The sequence below is a fragment of the Osmerus mordax genome, chromosome 11 (assembly GCF_038355195.1).
Source record: "Osmerus mordax isolate fOsmMor3 chromosome 11, fOsmMor3.pri, whole genome shotgun sequence".
Taxonomy (NCBI): domain Eukaryota; kingdom Metazoa; phylum Chordata; class Actinopteri; order Osmeriformes; family Osmeridae; genus Osmerus; species Osmerus mordax.
Window position 1 is genome coordinate 13,854,623 of NC_090060.1, and position 16,507 is coordinate 13,871,129.

The window sequence follows — 16,507 nt, forward strand, 5'->3', positions numbered from 1 at the left end:
GTGTGCACATGCACACTGCGTGTGTGTATGTGGGCTTGTCCCATGTCAATGTGTGTACATGCTGATCTGGAGTCATTTTGGTAGGATTTGGGTATAAATAAATTATTTCATTTAAAATATGGATTTTTATTTAAAAATATTCATGTAATTTACATGCAAAATAGGTCTACCCGAACCAGCGGACAAAAAATTCAAAACGCGGCAACACTTCAAAAGTAGCCCAATTCCGCGGGAAAACCGCGGACCTGGCAAAACTACCCCCAAGTTAACAGATGCGAAACGAATGTTCTGCTACAGGTAGTCACGCGTTTTCGTGATGTTAGTGACGTGGTGACGTTAGTAATGTCAGTGACTGTGGCTAGCAAATTAGCCACCGGTAGCTTCACTTTTCACCACAAAAACGCAATTTCTACTTAAACCATGCAGCGGAACGTAAATAAAAATACAACCAACGCAATCGCTACCAATACGAAACTTTTGACACCTAGGTTGTCTATGTAGTCCTAATATTGACTGATCCTTAGGGGGGCGAAAATAAACAATAATAAATAATATATATGTGAGAGAACAAAGGTTGTGCCCTTGCCGAAGGCAAAGCACACCCAACAATGGTTGTGCTCGCCGAAGGCGTGAACACACCCAATTACAATAGTAGTTAATCAAACAGCAAAATAATAGATATTAACTATTGCTTTTTTACTTTGTCACATGGATAATTCAATGTATCAGTCTTTAGTAAATCAAGGTTGAAATTGGTTAATTAAACCCCTGAAAAGTATTTTGTCATCCTTCATTGAGCAATTTCCCTGCTCATGAAGTTCAGCTTTAATTACTAACTTGATGCACAATGACAATGGCATGAAATTAATCTGTCCCGGGAGAAATCTAGAGACTGTCATATTGGAGGGAGGGTAGGAAAATTAAAGAACCGAATAGGAGCAATATGCAGGAATGAATGTATAAAATCTACATTAAGTCCAAACGCTGTCTGGAGAAGACGTTTTCAGGTAGGCTTGATAAAAAGATCCATAGCTTTGACTTGTTTTTCATTTTTCCAGATTTCCATTGTGGGCTCTTTGGGTCTCGGTGAAAAATGCAGAATCTGAACGAGACGTCAGGCAGTTCCAACCTGTCTGTGATCGTCAAGGTGTGTGTGGTCATCCCATTCTTCTGCATCTTCCTCTACTGCATTGTGATCATGCTACACATCTTCGCATCTCACAGACAGTTCCTGGAGAGTTCACGTTACATCCTGTTCGCCTACATGTTGATCAATGACACCCTGCAGCTCCTTACCTCCGTGCTACTCTTCCTCCTCGTCATGGGCCAGGTACGCATCGCCAGTGTCTACTGCATGCCTCTGCTCTTCTTCTCCACCACCACCTTCCAGAACACACCTTTGATCCTGGCCACAATGTCACTGGAGCGCTACGTGGCCATCTTCTACCCCCTGCAGTGCCCACCTGCCTGGCGTTCCGATCGCATATGGATCATCATCCTGGTCCTGTGGCTGGTCAGCAGCATCCTGCCCATAGTAGACTACTCCTTGGGCAAGGTCCAGCCTGGCGTTGACTTCCTGTCCACCCCCGTGCTGTGTAACCCTGTCCTCACCACCTTGCCGATACAGACGCTGTTCAAGGTCACCCTCAACGGGTTGTTCTTTGTCGGGGTGGCGGCCATCATCCTGTTCACCTACATGAGGATCCTGCTGGAGACCAGGAAGCTGCGACAGGACAGGGCGTCGGTGGGAAAGGCCATGCACACAGTGCTGCTCCACGGTTTCCAGTTGCTGCTCTGCATGATGGCCTTCACACACCCGATCACAGAAAGCGTGATTGTGCTGCAGGTTGGCTGGCTGAGGGAGCACATCTCCTTCTTTAATTACTTCTGCTTCATCCTGCTGCCTCGCTTCCTCAGCCCGCTCATCTACGGCCTGCGGGACGAGAATATCAGAGTCTACATGAGGAGAGCTGTCCCCTGCTGTTCCAAGCACAGGGGTAGATGACTGTGTCCTAGCCTACCCTCCCTGGGCTTGGTCTAAGTTCTGGATGGCAATTGTTAGAAAACAACAATGGAATGTGAAAAGAATGATGATACAAGGATATAGTAGTTGGTACTTTATAAATACCCAAAGGGAAATTGCAGCATTGTAGCAGGCATGAGTGTCACATGTATATTAACAAAATCTGTACCAACAAAAAACTCTGGGCAATAGTTTTCAACTATATAGAAACTTTCCTCAGCATGATATTGTAACTAAAGTAGATGTCGGCTTCTGCTGTGCTGTAATTGTGTGCTGAAATTGTGTAGCTACAAACCATACATTTGTAATCAGCTTGTCTGATAAATTTAATGGGTGTAGTGCCCCTTATATGAGTCTACAATGTACAGTCCAGCCTACATGTTACAGTCCTTAGCTGTGTGCCATCTTTCTGTCTTGGAATAATGCATCTTTGATTGAGGTAATTTAATAGCCTAACTATTTCCTGATGGTTTAAATGCAGTTGTCCTAACATGAATTGTTTAATCCCTGCCTGGAAAATGCTAATAAAATGTCCCTGATAGTAATGAAGTAATACCAAGACTTTATTATGCAATGAATGTCATTTTTAGATGATTAATATAAAAATACTACAAAAGGTTCATTATTTTGCTTGTACTATACGTTATTTGGCTATGTCGTACAGGGGGGAACCGTCAGGGCCCTCTAGGCCCTCAGAGAGGGCCTAATATATTTTTAAAATATATTATATAAAATATATATTATAAAAGTAATCTGTTATAATTTTATTTTATCAATTCATAATTTGACAATCTAAAGACAATGTTTCTGAAATAAACCCTTCAATCCCGCCTATTCAGTTTGTGTTGGAATGTGAAGAGTTAAATGAAAAAATCCCCTTTTGTCACCCTATCAGAATTTTGCAGCCTCCGTTGTTGGGAGGAAAATGCTATGCAGCTCTGTGATTGGTGGTCCAGCTATGAATTTACACATGGCCAATTAATAGTAATTCCATGAAAGACTAATTTCCATTGACAGTAAAACTGAACAATCATATCTTCCCTCTAAATGGGTGGGCTTTGTTATCGCTAACTTTATGACAAGTTCCGCCCGCTGTGGAGAACGCAATCACAAACTAATAAATCAGCTAACGTCAGCTTGTTCGTTCACTTCACAAGTAAAGCCGTTAGTAAATTTCCCGCAACTGAGGAGGACATTGTTTAACATTTATTATGCGGCGTTGTCATGGTAAACGGTTAATGAGAAGTCGGAGATAATTGGCAAAGAAAGACCTACACCAGAACTTAATTTTGTGCAGAAAACCAAAGCTTTTGAGAGCCTATATGTTATAGTGTTGTGCAGAATGACCGGTCAATCTGTAGCCTAAATGCCTTTACTTTCTATATATATCTATGCGCTAAATGTACCAACGCAACGTCATTAAGCACAATTACCGCGAATAGTGCCGTAAGAGCTGGCTCAAATAGTGCCTAACGACCAACACAAAGTCATGTAGGCCTTAATGCTGTGTGCGCGCTGTATCGTGCGTTTTTCCGACGAGTAATTGGGGTCAGGGCCAAGGTTTAAGAGTCACGGTTCGCTACTCTTGTCGTGACCTGTGCCCCCCCCCCCCCCCCCCCCCCCCCCCCAGGCGAGTTTGAACGGCGGTTTGCGCGTCAATGATGCTTCACTCCGTTAACCTGCGCCTCGTCCGTTACTGTTTACAACGTCAGCTTGGCTACTTGTTTGGCGTTGCCTTTTCAGCATGAGATATACAATGTGTGGCGTGAGAGCGTGAGAAATGGTTGAAATGCGTGTGTCACACGGCGAAACCGTGAGAGTTGGCAGCTCTGTATTTGTGGATGTCTACTGCTTATTTCTATGTGGCCCACTGTATTTACTTAATCATTATGAATTACAATAGTCTTTCTAAGTCAGTTTAATGTGATAGCTTAAGGGAATAAATAAAACAAGCATTTCAGTATACTGTATTTATTTTATTTTATGTAGGCTATCTAACAATAGGACCACAGTATGAATCCCTCTTCTCTTCTCATACATGAATAAATGAGTTAATTAATCGCTTGTACTCTTTCATGATACATTAGTTACTGTGTTTATTGTTAATATATAATTGTGATCAACAGTTAAAAAGCAGAATTCTTAGTAGAATAAATTGCAAAAAGGTTTTGCTGATGGGGGGGGGGGGGGGAGGAGGTCAAGAAGTGTAAGGTTTGAATTTACCCCTTTGAAAAATATCCCTCTTTGGTCAAGCCCTGGTCTAGCCCCAGCTGACTTCATTACTGACGCATAAAGAAGGCTCCAACGTGCTGCTGTCCACAGAGTCAAACTGTTTGTCAAACAAAATTAAACATAAGGTTGCACAATTAGACTAGACTCTGGAGCTCTCTGTTAATTATCTTCTAGTCTGGTTAATTCCTAATCAGGGAACATGGGGCCAGCTCCCTAACTGTCCTCCGGGGACATCCTGGGACTCCTTTCTCCTCATCCAATACGATCCATCCCCATCAAGAGTAAACAAACCGTGATGACATAAGGTTTCATCATGCTCTCTACAACAACAAAAACAGTCCCAGTTCAGGGGATTGGCCTTTCATTTTAGGGCCTTCTGTATATGAACCCTTTTGATTAAAAAAAATTAAGAAAACAATATATATGATAATAAATCATATATATTATTTGATCCATAATACAGTATTCACTTCAAAGCATAGATGCCATTGAACAGATAAAAACATTTTTTTAGGTAAATTATTGATGTAGGCCTTCTGTATGTTGAAAGGTAAAAAGCAGCAAGCAAAAGTGAAGGCAATTACAACAGTAGTTAATCAAACAGCAAAATAATAGATATTAACTATTGCTTTTTTACTTTGTCAAATGGATAATTCAATGTATCAGTCTTTACTAAATCAACGTTGAAATTGGTTGATTAAACCCCTGAAAAGTATTTTGTCATCCTTCATTGAGCAATTTCCCTGCTCAGGAAGTTCTGCTTTAATTACAAACTTGATGCACAATGACAATGGCATGAAATTAATCTGTCCCAGGAGAAATCAAAAGACTGTCATATTGGAGGGAGGGTTGGAAAATTAAAGAACGGAATAGGAGCAATATGCAGGAATGAATGTATAAAATCTACATCAAGTCCAAACGCTGTCTGGAGAGGACGTTCTCAGGTAGGCTTAAAGTAATTTTGGATATCATGCAGAAAACAATATCTTCAATTTTTTTTAATCCATAGTTTCGACGTGTTGTTCCAGATTTCCATTGTGGCCTCTTTGGGTCTCAGTGAAAAATGCAGAATCTGAACGAGACGTCAGGCAGTGCCAACCTGTCTGTGATCGTCAAGGTGTGTGTGGTCATCCCATTCTTCTGCATCTTCCTCTACTGCATTGTGATCATGCTACACATCTTCGCATCTCACAGACAGTTCCTGGAGAGTTCACGTTACATCCTGTTCGCCTACATGTTGATCAATGACACCCTGCAGCTCCTTACCTCCGTGCTACTCTTCCTCCTCGTCATGGGCCAGGTACGCATCGCCAGTGTCTACTGCATGCCTCTGCTCTTCTTCTCCACCGCCACCTTCCAGAACACACCTTTGATCCTGGCTACAATGTCACTGGAGCGCTACGTGGCCATCTTCTACCCCCTGCAGTGCCCACCTGCCTGGCGTTCCGATCGCATATGGATCATCATCCTGGTCCTGTTGCTGGTCAGCAGCATCCTGCCCATAGTAGACTACTCCTTGGGCAAGGTCCAGCCTGGCGTTGACTTCCTGTCCACCCCCGTGCTGTGTAAAACTGTGGTCCTGAGCACCTCGCCAATACAGACTCTGTTCAAGGTCACCCTCAACGGGTTGTTCTTTGCCGGGGTGGCGGCCATCATCCTGTTCACCTACATGAGGATCCTGCTGGAGACCAGGAAGTTGCGACAGGACAGGGCGTCGGTGGGAAAGGCCATGCACACAGTGCTGCTCCACGGTTTCCAGTTGCTGCTCTGTATGATGGCCTTCACACACCCGATCACAGAAAGCGTGATTGTGCTGCAGGTTGGCTGGCTGAGGGAGCACATCTCCTTCTTTAATTACTTCTGCTTCATCCTGCTGCCTCGCTTCCTCAGCCCGCTCATCTACGGCCTTCGGGACGAGAATATCAGAGTCTACTTGAGGAGAGCTGTCCCCTGCTGTTCCAAGCACAGGGGTAGATGACTGTGTCCTAACCTACCCTCCCTGGGCTTGGTCTAAGTTCTGGATGGCAATTGTTAGAAAACAACAATGGAATGTGAAAAGAATGATGATACAAGGATATAGTAGTTGGTACTTTATAAATACCCAAAGGGAAATTGCAGCATTGAAGTGTCACATGTATATTAACAAAATCTGTACCAACAAAAAACTCTGGGCAATTGCACAGTTTTCAACTATATAGAAACTTTCCTCAGCATGATATTGTAACAAAAGTAGATGTCGGCTTCTGCTGTGCTGTAATTGTGTGCTGAAATTGTGTAGCTTCAAACCATACATTTGTAATCAGCTAGTCTGATCACTTTCATGGGTGTAGTGCCCCTTATATGAGTCTACAATGTACAGTCCAGCCTACATGTTACAGTCCTTAGCTGTGTGCCATCTTTCTGTCTTGGAATAATGCATCTTTGATTGAGGTAATTTAATAACTATTTCCTGATGGTTTAAATGCAGTTGTCCTAACATGAATTGTTTAATCCCTGCCTGTAAAATGCTAATAAAATATCCCTGATAGTGATGAAGTAATACCATGACTTTATTATGCAATGAATGTAATTATTCGATGATTGACATAAAAATACTACAAAAAGTTCATCATTTTGCCAGATTTATACGTTATTTGGCTTTGTCGTACAGTCCATGTAGGCTGCCTTGGTCGAAATGTTATCCTTGAATACCCATAGGTGTCACTGTAATCCCAATTTTAAGATGATCGCCACAAATTAATTTACGTCTACGTGATAACAATTGAAGGATGCTCTTGGTATAATAATTTGGTCAACTAATTCAGTAACGAGTTGCGTGTTCAGTTACGTGAACCTCATGACGGTCTTAAAATGACTGAGTCGCCTAATTCGATAGGAAAGGAAGTTAGGAAACCATGGTCTGGTAAATTTGACAAAAATGACCTTTTAAAGTAAAAAGAATTCTCAGTCAGTAGACGACTTTATTTGATTATTATATTATAAGTTTGTGTTATATTGGTGATAGTGAAAACTGACCTCATTTGTCAGGGACAGCGATGCGCTTTGCTGGTAACGAATGTTTGATTTTTGCAAGGCGGAGGGACAGAGCGCAATGTTCAGTCAACAGTCCTGAAAAAGAATAGCGACTAGCCCTCAGCACTATATGGAAATCATAGTTGTTAATAACTGGGAACCTGGAGTCTGTTGTGATGAAGCCTTGTAGCTACCGAACAAAAATGCCTTTTTTCCAACCAATCAATTTTTACTATATTTGGGGATTGATCAGTGTGATTGCAATTCCATTGTCTTTTGGTGAGATGTACACGTCGTTACTGAACATTAAGCAAGCCATTAATGTTGAAAGAGAACTTATCAGTCATTTACAAACGTACATCGAGCACGAGTCAGAGAGACTCGACGACATCAAAAGGTGAGTGACAGGTGAGATGCAGGGGCATGTTTGTCTAATATCTAGGGACTGTCTTACCAAGAAGCCGCGTATCTCATAGCATTGGCAATGTAGTTATGATTTTCTTAAACCTTTATTCGCCAATGCTTCAGTCTTATCGTTTAAACTGTGCAATGTGTGTATGTTTATCCTACCATTACCATTACGTCAATGGGCTACTACTTATTGTGTAAACGTTGTAGCCTACCTTCGTAGCCTATCAGTAGAAAACCAATTGCTTCAACGAGTAGGCTACGTTTTCGTATCTCGACTCATTTATAAAAGTAATTATTTTCCCAGGTTCTATTCAAAAGTGTCTGACGTGCATAAAGAAGTGTACAGTGGAGCAGCAGCATCGATGTCAAACCCACTGGTGGCGTTTACTCTGATCAAGCGCTTACAGTCAGAGTGGCAGAACGTGGTTTACAGTGAAGAGGCCGTTGAGAACACCCAAGGTTTTACTGCTCTCCTAAAAGCACATCTGGTCCTGGTAACTGAGATGACCTAGGACACAGGTTTTACAGGGGTCTGTCCCCCTCCTTTGCCTTGACCTGTCAGCACCCCACCTCCACATGCTTTGTGATCTTCTGCTGGTGTTTCAGCCCTCAGGTCAGGTTACGAGGAAGAAGAGGCCATCTTACCCAAACTGGAGGACTTGTATGGGGCAGCTAGAGGTCTGATGAGGCTGCAGGATGTGTATGATCTTCAGGTGGGGGGGCTGGTGAGGGGCCACTTCCAGAGGGGGACGAATGACAACCCTATTAACATCTACAGTCCACCAGTTTCCATCCCACTTTCTGGAGATGACTGCTTTCTGGTCGGAAAGGTAACCTAACCTCAGTGTGTGTGGGTGTGTGTGTTCTCCTCTGACCTCTCAGTTGGATATACAGAGTAGGGGAATGAGATCTGCAACATGAGGAGTACAAGACCAAGGGAGCTCAGTGAGAATAGCTCTAATTCGTATTCCATCCAGAGAAGACTATAAAAGTTAAGTTCCCATCTGCCTTTCTCAGTCGCCACTGAATTCCTCCTTTATGTGTCAGGGGAATCTTGTTGGGATGACCAGAGTGTTCCCTCATACAGAAAGGGTAAAAAACACTCCAGCTTTGAGTCACTTCCCACAACAAACTCAGCTGTCTCACTACAGTGATGATGCACAGTAGAGACACTGTGGGAGGGATATAAATGTAATGGAAAAGACATCATCCTTCTCTAAGGAAGTCACAATGAGAGTGTGAGAATATCTTCTTCACTTCACCATGATAATCTACAAGAGTTCCTTAACAGATGCTTTTTTTAAGGGAGTAGTCATCTAAACGTGCAGTTACAGCTTGCAATGGCAATTTTATAGTTGTTTAAAACCAGCAGTTCAAGATCCATGTGCTGTCATTATCCAAGTTTTGGAGAGTTAGGGTTAGGGCAAGTCCAAAACTACAGCCTTGAGAATCAAATCCTTGCAACATTTTTTTAAGTGACTCAGCCTGACATATGACTCACTTATACCCTAACAAAGCTCTCAAGGTACCTTCACAGTTTTGGTAGGTTTAAGCAAGATTTGTTTTGTAAATGTAAACAAAAAATCTCTTGCACAATGTTTTGTCCAAACCCAGTTTCCATGCTTATTTTTGAGGTGGGAAATCCAAGTAACTCTGAAAGGCAGGGTCGGTAATGTTATTGAGATGCACTTTTTGTCATATTAGCTAAATAAACTTAACATCGAGATAGCAACTAATAAATCTAAAGGTTTGACAGTAACATTAAATACATCTGATATCTGTAGGCTCACAGGACTGTAATAAATACGACCAATCATTTAGTTTGGACTGAACTTGATAATTGTCATTAATTGGACAGGCTACTTGTCTGTCTACCTACCTCCCGGCAGTAGTGAGTCAATGAGTTCATGTGTGGGGAGTGGCTTTGAAGGGAGGGGGTGGGATATTTTGGTTTGAATCCTTTCAAACTCAAGCCGAAATTACTAGGTTGGCAAAATGTACCAATCCTGCCTTTAAGCAGTAAGAAGTATCCAATGAGAAATACCTTGGATTGGAAATGCCCAAAGAAATTGTTGACACTTGATCATCTGTACTGAAGTAAGCAGACACATACAGCAGCCATCGGCCTTGGCTCTCCAGGATAGTCTGTGGAAAGATACCCATGTGTCATAGGCTGGTGTGGTTTCAGGTAGCCTATGAGCAGGAGGATTACTACCACTCTGTCCAATGGCTGGAGGAGTCTGTCCGCCTGTTCCGTGGGTCAGGAGGGGAGTGGAGCCCAGAGAACGAGGGCACTCTGGAAGATGCTCTGGACCACCTGGCTTTTTCACACTTTAAGGTGGGTTTCATACCCTGTAGTGACAGGGTATCATATTATAATACCGGAGACATCACAGGTAGTTTGTAGTCATGAGAACACTTCTTTCTCTTTGTTTTCTCAGACAGGAAACGTGACCTATGCACTCAGTCTCTCCCAGGAGTTGCTTCACCACGGTAATACTTTCCAGTCAAAATATCCTACCATTAAACCATAGCATGGAATTCCACCAACTGGACTTAGTTTGGACATCTGCTTCACACATCAATCCAAGAAATACATCATTTTTAATCTAGCTAGTACCCACTGCCTCTCCGCCCACTCCCTCAGCCAGCTTCTTGTTGCCTATATTCTGAATATGTGTAATGTAATGTAGACACAGAATGCAATGTGTTTACTGTGAAGAAAGAAACTGGGACCACATCTGTGCTGCTTCAACATGCAGTATATATTGCATGTTGAAGCAGCATTGTACAGATGGAGCATGTGATGACTGTGTGAATAATATTGACATATTCCTTGGCCATTCAGATCCCATGAACGGCAGAGTTCTACAGAACGTGGAGAAGTACGAGAGGCTGATTGTTGAAAGTCCACAGTTACAGGATTCTGATGGCGTGTTGAAGAGGCCCAACACCACTTATCTCAGGACAAGGAACGCATATGAGAGACTGTGCCAGACACTAGGTCATCAGGTAGAGTTTTTATCAGCAGTCATAATATTACGCTACTGCTAATCATGTCTTTAACTGAATGCCAAAGAAGCTTGATGTTCAAAGTGACAATCGCTGGCTTCAAATCATATGTTGATCGAAATGTCATGCACAACTGTTGTGATTTTTGAAAACAAGCTGAGAGTTGGCTTCATTCTCATACTAGCTAGCAAGGAGGGAAGAACATTCAAAACAAGTTCTGTGAGTGAAAAGAAAATTACCAATGCTTTCTCGCTGTTCTGGCTTCAATAAATGACTTCAAATGCACTTTTCTCTCACAGCCAAAGCACTATGAGAACCCTGACCTCTTCTGTGACTACTTCACCAATGGCAGTCCGGGCCTGTTGCTGAAGCCAGTCAGACGAGAGGTTCTCAGCCTGCAGCCGTTCGTGGTCCTCTACCACAGCTTCATCACTGACGCTGAGGGTAACAACATCAAGCTCCATGCCCATCCTGGGGTCAGTAACTGAAACCATGATAAGAACAATGTAACCTATTGTAGCAAGTTTTATTCTGTTAACTATTTGGATTATATTGAGACTGAGGATACCTCTTTGGTAAGTGTTAATTACATCTGCAAAGGTTTAGCTGGAGAGTGAGTGTGCATACTGACTGGCTGGCAGTCATGGCTCTGTTGGAGTTAGTTATTTTCGGAAGTTTCCCATCATAGTGTTCTCCAGTGGTCTGGCACCTTACACTACCCTGCTCAAAGTCATGATGGAAGGTTTTGGTGAAAGGTTTCCAGGTTGTTTCTGCTCTGCATGATTTAACAAGATGTTAAGTCTGTCTCTCTCTCTTTGTCTCTTACATTGAAATGCCCAACAAAAGCTTATATCAACCAATATTAGTTTCATTATGTCTACATCGCATCTGCATTGCTCTGATTTCTGTCTGGATACAGTGGAACAATACTGAAGGAATTGAGACATCTCCAACATCAAAAAACCTTTGAAGAATTAGTTGACATGGTTCCAATAATTTAACACACAGCTTAATGCTACGCATCTACTGTACTATAGAGTCCTTGGCGTAGCTTCTAAGACAGGGCTCCAAGGCAAGAAACAAAATTCTCTCCTTCACAACTGACAGATAATATTATATGTATGTTGTATCCTGGCAGCATTGAAAGGAGAATTGTATTTGCAGTGGAGACACTTTGTGCTGACTCAATTAGTCTGGCGAGCTGCGGTAACCCAAATAATGTCTTATAGCTTATGTGAGGTTTTGGCACCGACCAATAGGTTTTCCACCATTTCTTTAGATAGAAATCCCACCACTTATTTCATAATTATGTTGACATTTGATGGTGTTCTGGTGCGTTGATTAGAAACAGGCCCGGACTGTTAGTCATGTGGTTTGCTGTGCCTTGAACTTGGTATTTCATCCTGCTGTCAGTTCCAAGGCCTAGCTGTATTAGTTGTCTAGTCTCAGGGCTGTATTGGCTGTCTAATCTCTGGGGAATTCAAGATGGGGTTTGTAAATAGATAGGCCAGCAAAGTATTTCCATCATGGCTCTGGTGACTAAAGGCTTTGTTTCGCCAACATTTTAAAAACTCGACAAGTTGTCCCACTTTTTCTGTTGCGTTTGAATTTTGTTTTTAATATTAACTTAATTGCTTGCATCTGGATCCTAGAAGTTTACTATTCATGTGAAATTACTAACATGCAAGTAAAAATGACGATTTTCTTCTGTCATTTTATGACACAAGTTAAGGAGGTCTGTGGTGGCATCAGGAGAGAAGCAGGCAACAGCTGAGTATCGAATCAGCAAGAGGTATGATGAGCAAACACTACAGTATTTGAGCACGTCCTACAGTACGATCCTAAAGGGACGCATAGTTAATAATAAGAGCTACAACTTAATTTACTGCGACATCTCTGGCTTGTTGCTGCAGCTTTATTACAAACTGAAATTGCAATTTTTTATTGTTCCCTCTCATAACAGTCAAAAGCAGCAATAAAATCTCACCTGCTGAACAAAGCTGCCATACTGTAGCAACTCAATATACTCACTGCCTGAGTTAATTTTATGGTGTATAACATTTACTACAATGCAAATTTACATCCACCCTTATGTAACAATTATGTAATCTCTCTAGAGATTTGAATAGAAATATGAGGGGAATTTTTACTTTGTCTTTCAGTGCATGGTTGAAGGACACAGTCCACCCTATTGTGAAGCAACTGGACCAGCGCATCTCTATGCTCACAGGGCTGAACGTCCAGCCTCCACACGGAGAGTACCTCCAGGTGGTCAACTATGGTATCGGAGGTCACTATGAACCTCACTTTGATCATGCTACAGTAAGTACATCTGAAAGCTGCTTTATCCTCACAAGAGTCTACTCTGACACATTCATTCTGGCTGCTCTGACTGTACTCTCACCCGTGTTACTTATGGGTGATGAGAATATTGAGGGGTGTGTTTGAACCACATGCTCTGACGATGGCCTTGCTTCCCTCCATGTCTCAAGTCAGCATCAAGTCCCCTGTTTAAGCTTAAAACCGGGAATCGAGTGGCAACGTTTATGATATATGTAAGGAAACCTCTTTTTCTGGCATGTAAAAATGAATTGTCTTTGCTGTGTGACAGAATTTTACTCTAACTGAAGTTATTCTGTAGTCCAAGTTCAACATTCCAGAGTGAAGTAGTATAGATTAGAATGTTAGCTTCTAAGCTGTGGACAAATTCCGCCAGTACACCAGATGGCTTTTAAAGGAGTGCACACATGGCTAGACAAACCTTTGAGAGACTGTTGTCATCACCCAGCTCAGCTCTGTTGACGCAGGCGGGGCCACAGTCTTCATCCACGCCAACTTCAGTGTTCCTGTTGTGCAGGTAAATATATCAAACATTTTATCGTCTTTTGTTTTCACATAGAAACGGCTAGAAAGGGCTTCTAACATTTTAACTGTCAAACTGTCTTAATCCATAATAAGAATTCCTCCTGAAAGGTGAAGTTATTCTTTAACATTATGTTGTTTTTAGATTCTCTTGTGGCCTCTGCTGACAGTAATACAGTTTTGTCAAGAGAAAGGGGAGTAAGAGAGTTTGGATTAAGAAATGAGACCATGTTGAAATTGGCCATATCCTCACCTGGGTTCAACTTTCAAATCTTGGTTTGTGAAGTTTCACTTTCTGCCCAAGTATTAGAAAAACAAGAAAGATCTCACTCTTTCTCAGTGGATTCAGTTCTGCATTAGAGGATAGGACCACACACAATCTAGGCAAGATATTTGTTTTTATTTTTTGTGGGCAACAAACGCGCCTATGTCTGGTGTTTCAGAATGCTGCCCTCTTCTGGTGGAATCTCCATAGAAACGGTCAAGGTGACGGGGACACCCTGCATGCTGGTTGTCCTGTCCTTATTGGAGACAAATGGGGTAAGACTGCTAAATATTTACCATGGAGATGAACAATGATTGGTGTGCATGTTACAGTGCAGGTACTCATGTAAACATTAATAATATACACAGTTTGGCTTAGAATTCACAGTTTGTGTGACATCATGTGTAATGTATACATTATGACCATATATGGCCATATCTTATTTGTATGAGCATTTATGATACATTTTTAAAGAAGCTGTAGTCTCCAGTACACTAGAGGCCAGCTGCCTCTGTCAGAGTGGAGTCAGAGCCTGACTGTGGGTTAGGGCCACATCTGTGTCACATTAGAGAGATGCAGGAGGGATGATAGAGAGCTGGTGATACACTGTGTGCTGTGGAGGGATGTCAAACATGTGCGGTCGGCCCCCATTCCACATCACTTAACTCCCTCCTGGATGCTACTGTCAAGGACACTATACTTACAGAAACATAGAAAGATGCAGTATATAAGTCATTACTATGGCCGTTTAAGTAGAAACATTTGCTTCAAGTCTTGCATATGAGTTCTTAATGCTTCTTAGAAGAAGAAAAAAATTTGGGGGGCTTAAATCATGACACAATATACTAAATGTATGTTCCAGTGGCTAACAAATGGATCCATGAGTATGGCCAGGAGTTCCAGCGTCGCTGCAGCACTAACCCTGAAGAGTGAAGACACTGGAAGCAGCAGCTGGGACCGCTTGGAGTACAAGAGACAGACTCCACAATGGAGTGGTGCAATCGCAGGCTTAAAGGAGGGGGGGCGCCAAATTCAGAGAAAGTGAAGGAAAGGAAAGAGGGAAGGGGAGAGAGGCGGGAGGCTGCAGGTCTGTGATTGGAGCTCCAGGCCCAGGGGAGCATAGGGTGGGGGGTAGGGGGCTGGAATGGCAGGAGGTTGAGTTGACTTTGGGATGGGGGGCGAGGGTGGGGTGGGAGGGCAGGGGGGCATTTGGCAATCAGCCCCAGAGGCAGTGAGCACGGCTCCCGCTACCCCGTCCCTGCAGAGGGAGGGAGGCCTCTGCTCTCGCACACTGGACTGGTTTCAGTTAACTCTGCAAGGCTGTTTGCCTCCGGTGTCAGTTTGTAAAAAAAAAAAAGTAAAAAAAAAAAAAAAGATATAATGCAGCCCCTTGAAAACGAATGCACTGAAACGGCAGGACACTCTTTGCGTTTGCACAGTGAGCTGATTGGAACACCACTGATCGTAATCAGAGATTTTCTTTGGGAACTCAGCAAATGTCTCACAATTAAAGTATATGGAAGTACATTCAGAGTTAAATTTGTATCCCCCCCACATTGATAAAGACAGTATACCATGTGTTAGCCGCTATCTTGTATCTAATGGGTCAGTGATGAGTCAGATGTGTTATTACTATATCTGAGGTGTGACTAATCATGCACGGTACCCCAGATGATTTTGAACATGTCTGCTATGCTGCTGCTGTCTGTGGACCTCATACTACAAACGCTGATTGTCTGTATGCATACCACTCAAAGATGCCTCAAAGTAGGTCAAAACCAGTATAGTATAGACGGTGCCAGTTTTCACAGTATGTCTTTGAGGAGCGAGGGGAGAGTGAGGAGTACTGACACATACTGTGGGAACTGGAGGCTCCAAGGGGCTTCCCTGTGTGTGTGTGAATGTTTGGACGGGCTGTGACTTGATTGACAATAAAGGCTGAGGGAGGGTTAAAGAGATAACGTCTCCTCGCTTGTAGGGATGTATTTCCATGAGCTCCTGTGTGTGTACACACACACACACACACTTGGAAAAACAGAAGAGCCATACTGCAGAAATGCTACAGCTCCTGGCTGCATCTGAAGAGTAGGCTGATAGTTTTTTTTTGCAGTTAATGAATGTTAATGGTCCCCACTTGGACACACACAGTGAAGACAATATTGGAAATCTGTTTTGTCTCTGAAAGTTGACCCTTCTTACTTTAGACTGCTGTAAGAAACTAGAAGTTGTCAGTTCCAGAGGCATTTGGTTAAATTTGCACAGTAGGGATCGGTATCCACCCTTGGAACTCCTTCTGTTAGCCAAAACATACATGGCTGCTGAGGTCCCTGTAGCTAGGCAATAATCACTTAACTGTCATACAAACTGCCTCCATTTGAAGGACAAGACACCAAATGTTTAAAAATTACAAGCTATAATGAAGTCAAAAGTTACTGTCATTAAAATTGTCTTCAAGATGGGGATATTAATTTACATTAAATGAAAATAAATTTATGTTTAAAAACAACCCTTCTTAGTATTCTTAAAAGTTGAACTTCTATGACAGTTATGGTAAAATTATGCAACGACAGTGGGGAAAGTAGGTGAGCTTATTAGCTAAATAAGACCGATGCTACCCTCTGCTGGTGGAAAGGAAGCGGAGAACATTCGTTATACAGCATATTGAGGAAGTCGTTTGTTTAGAGGCGGGA

The 16,507-nt window shown here is 42.4% G+C and overlaps 3 protein-coding genes across 3 annotated transcripts; all 3 read left to right on the forward strand.

Moving 5' to 3' along the window:
- Positions 1–1,093: 1,093 nt before the first annotated feature.
- Positions 1,094–2,005, forward strand: LOC136952043 (odorant receptor 131-2-like). The gene has a single exon (XM_067246716.1). It carries the CDS (start codon positions 1,094–1,096, stop codon positions 2,003–2,005), a length of 912 nt encoding a protein of 303 aa, XP_067102817.1.
- A 3,313-nt stretch (positions 2,006–5,318) lies between these two features.
- Positions 5,319–6,233, forward strand: LOC136952044 (odorant receptor 131-2-like). The gene has a single exon (XM_067246717.1). The coding sequence runs from the start codon at positions 5,319–5,321 to the stop codon at positions 6,231–6,233; it is 915 nt and encodes a 304-aa protein (XP_067102818.1).
- A 1,057-nt stretch (positions 6,234–7,290) lies between these two features.
- Positions 7,291–14,816, forward strand: p4ha3 (prolyl 4-hydroxylase, alpha polypeptide III). The gene is given in 13 exon segments (XM_067246715.1): positions 7,291–7,664; positions 7,983–8,137; positions 8,285–8,508; positions 9,867–10,016; positions 10,120–10,171; positions 10,527–10,690; positions 10,990–11,166; positions 12,418–12,482; positions 12,853–13,012; positions 13,183–13,245; positions 13,479–13,547; positions 13,996–14,092; positions 14,680–14,816. Coding segments are annotated over 13 exon segments (1,821 nt in total). The 3' UTR covers positions 14,751–14,816.
- The last annotated feature ends 1,691 nt before the right edge of the window (positions 14,817–16,507 follow it).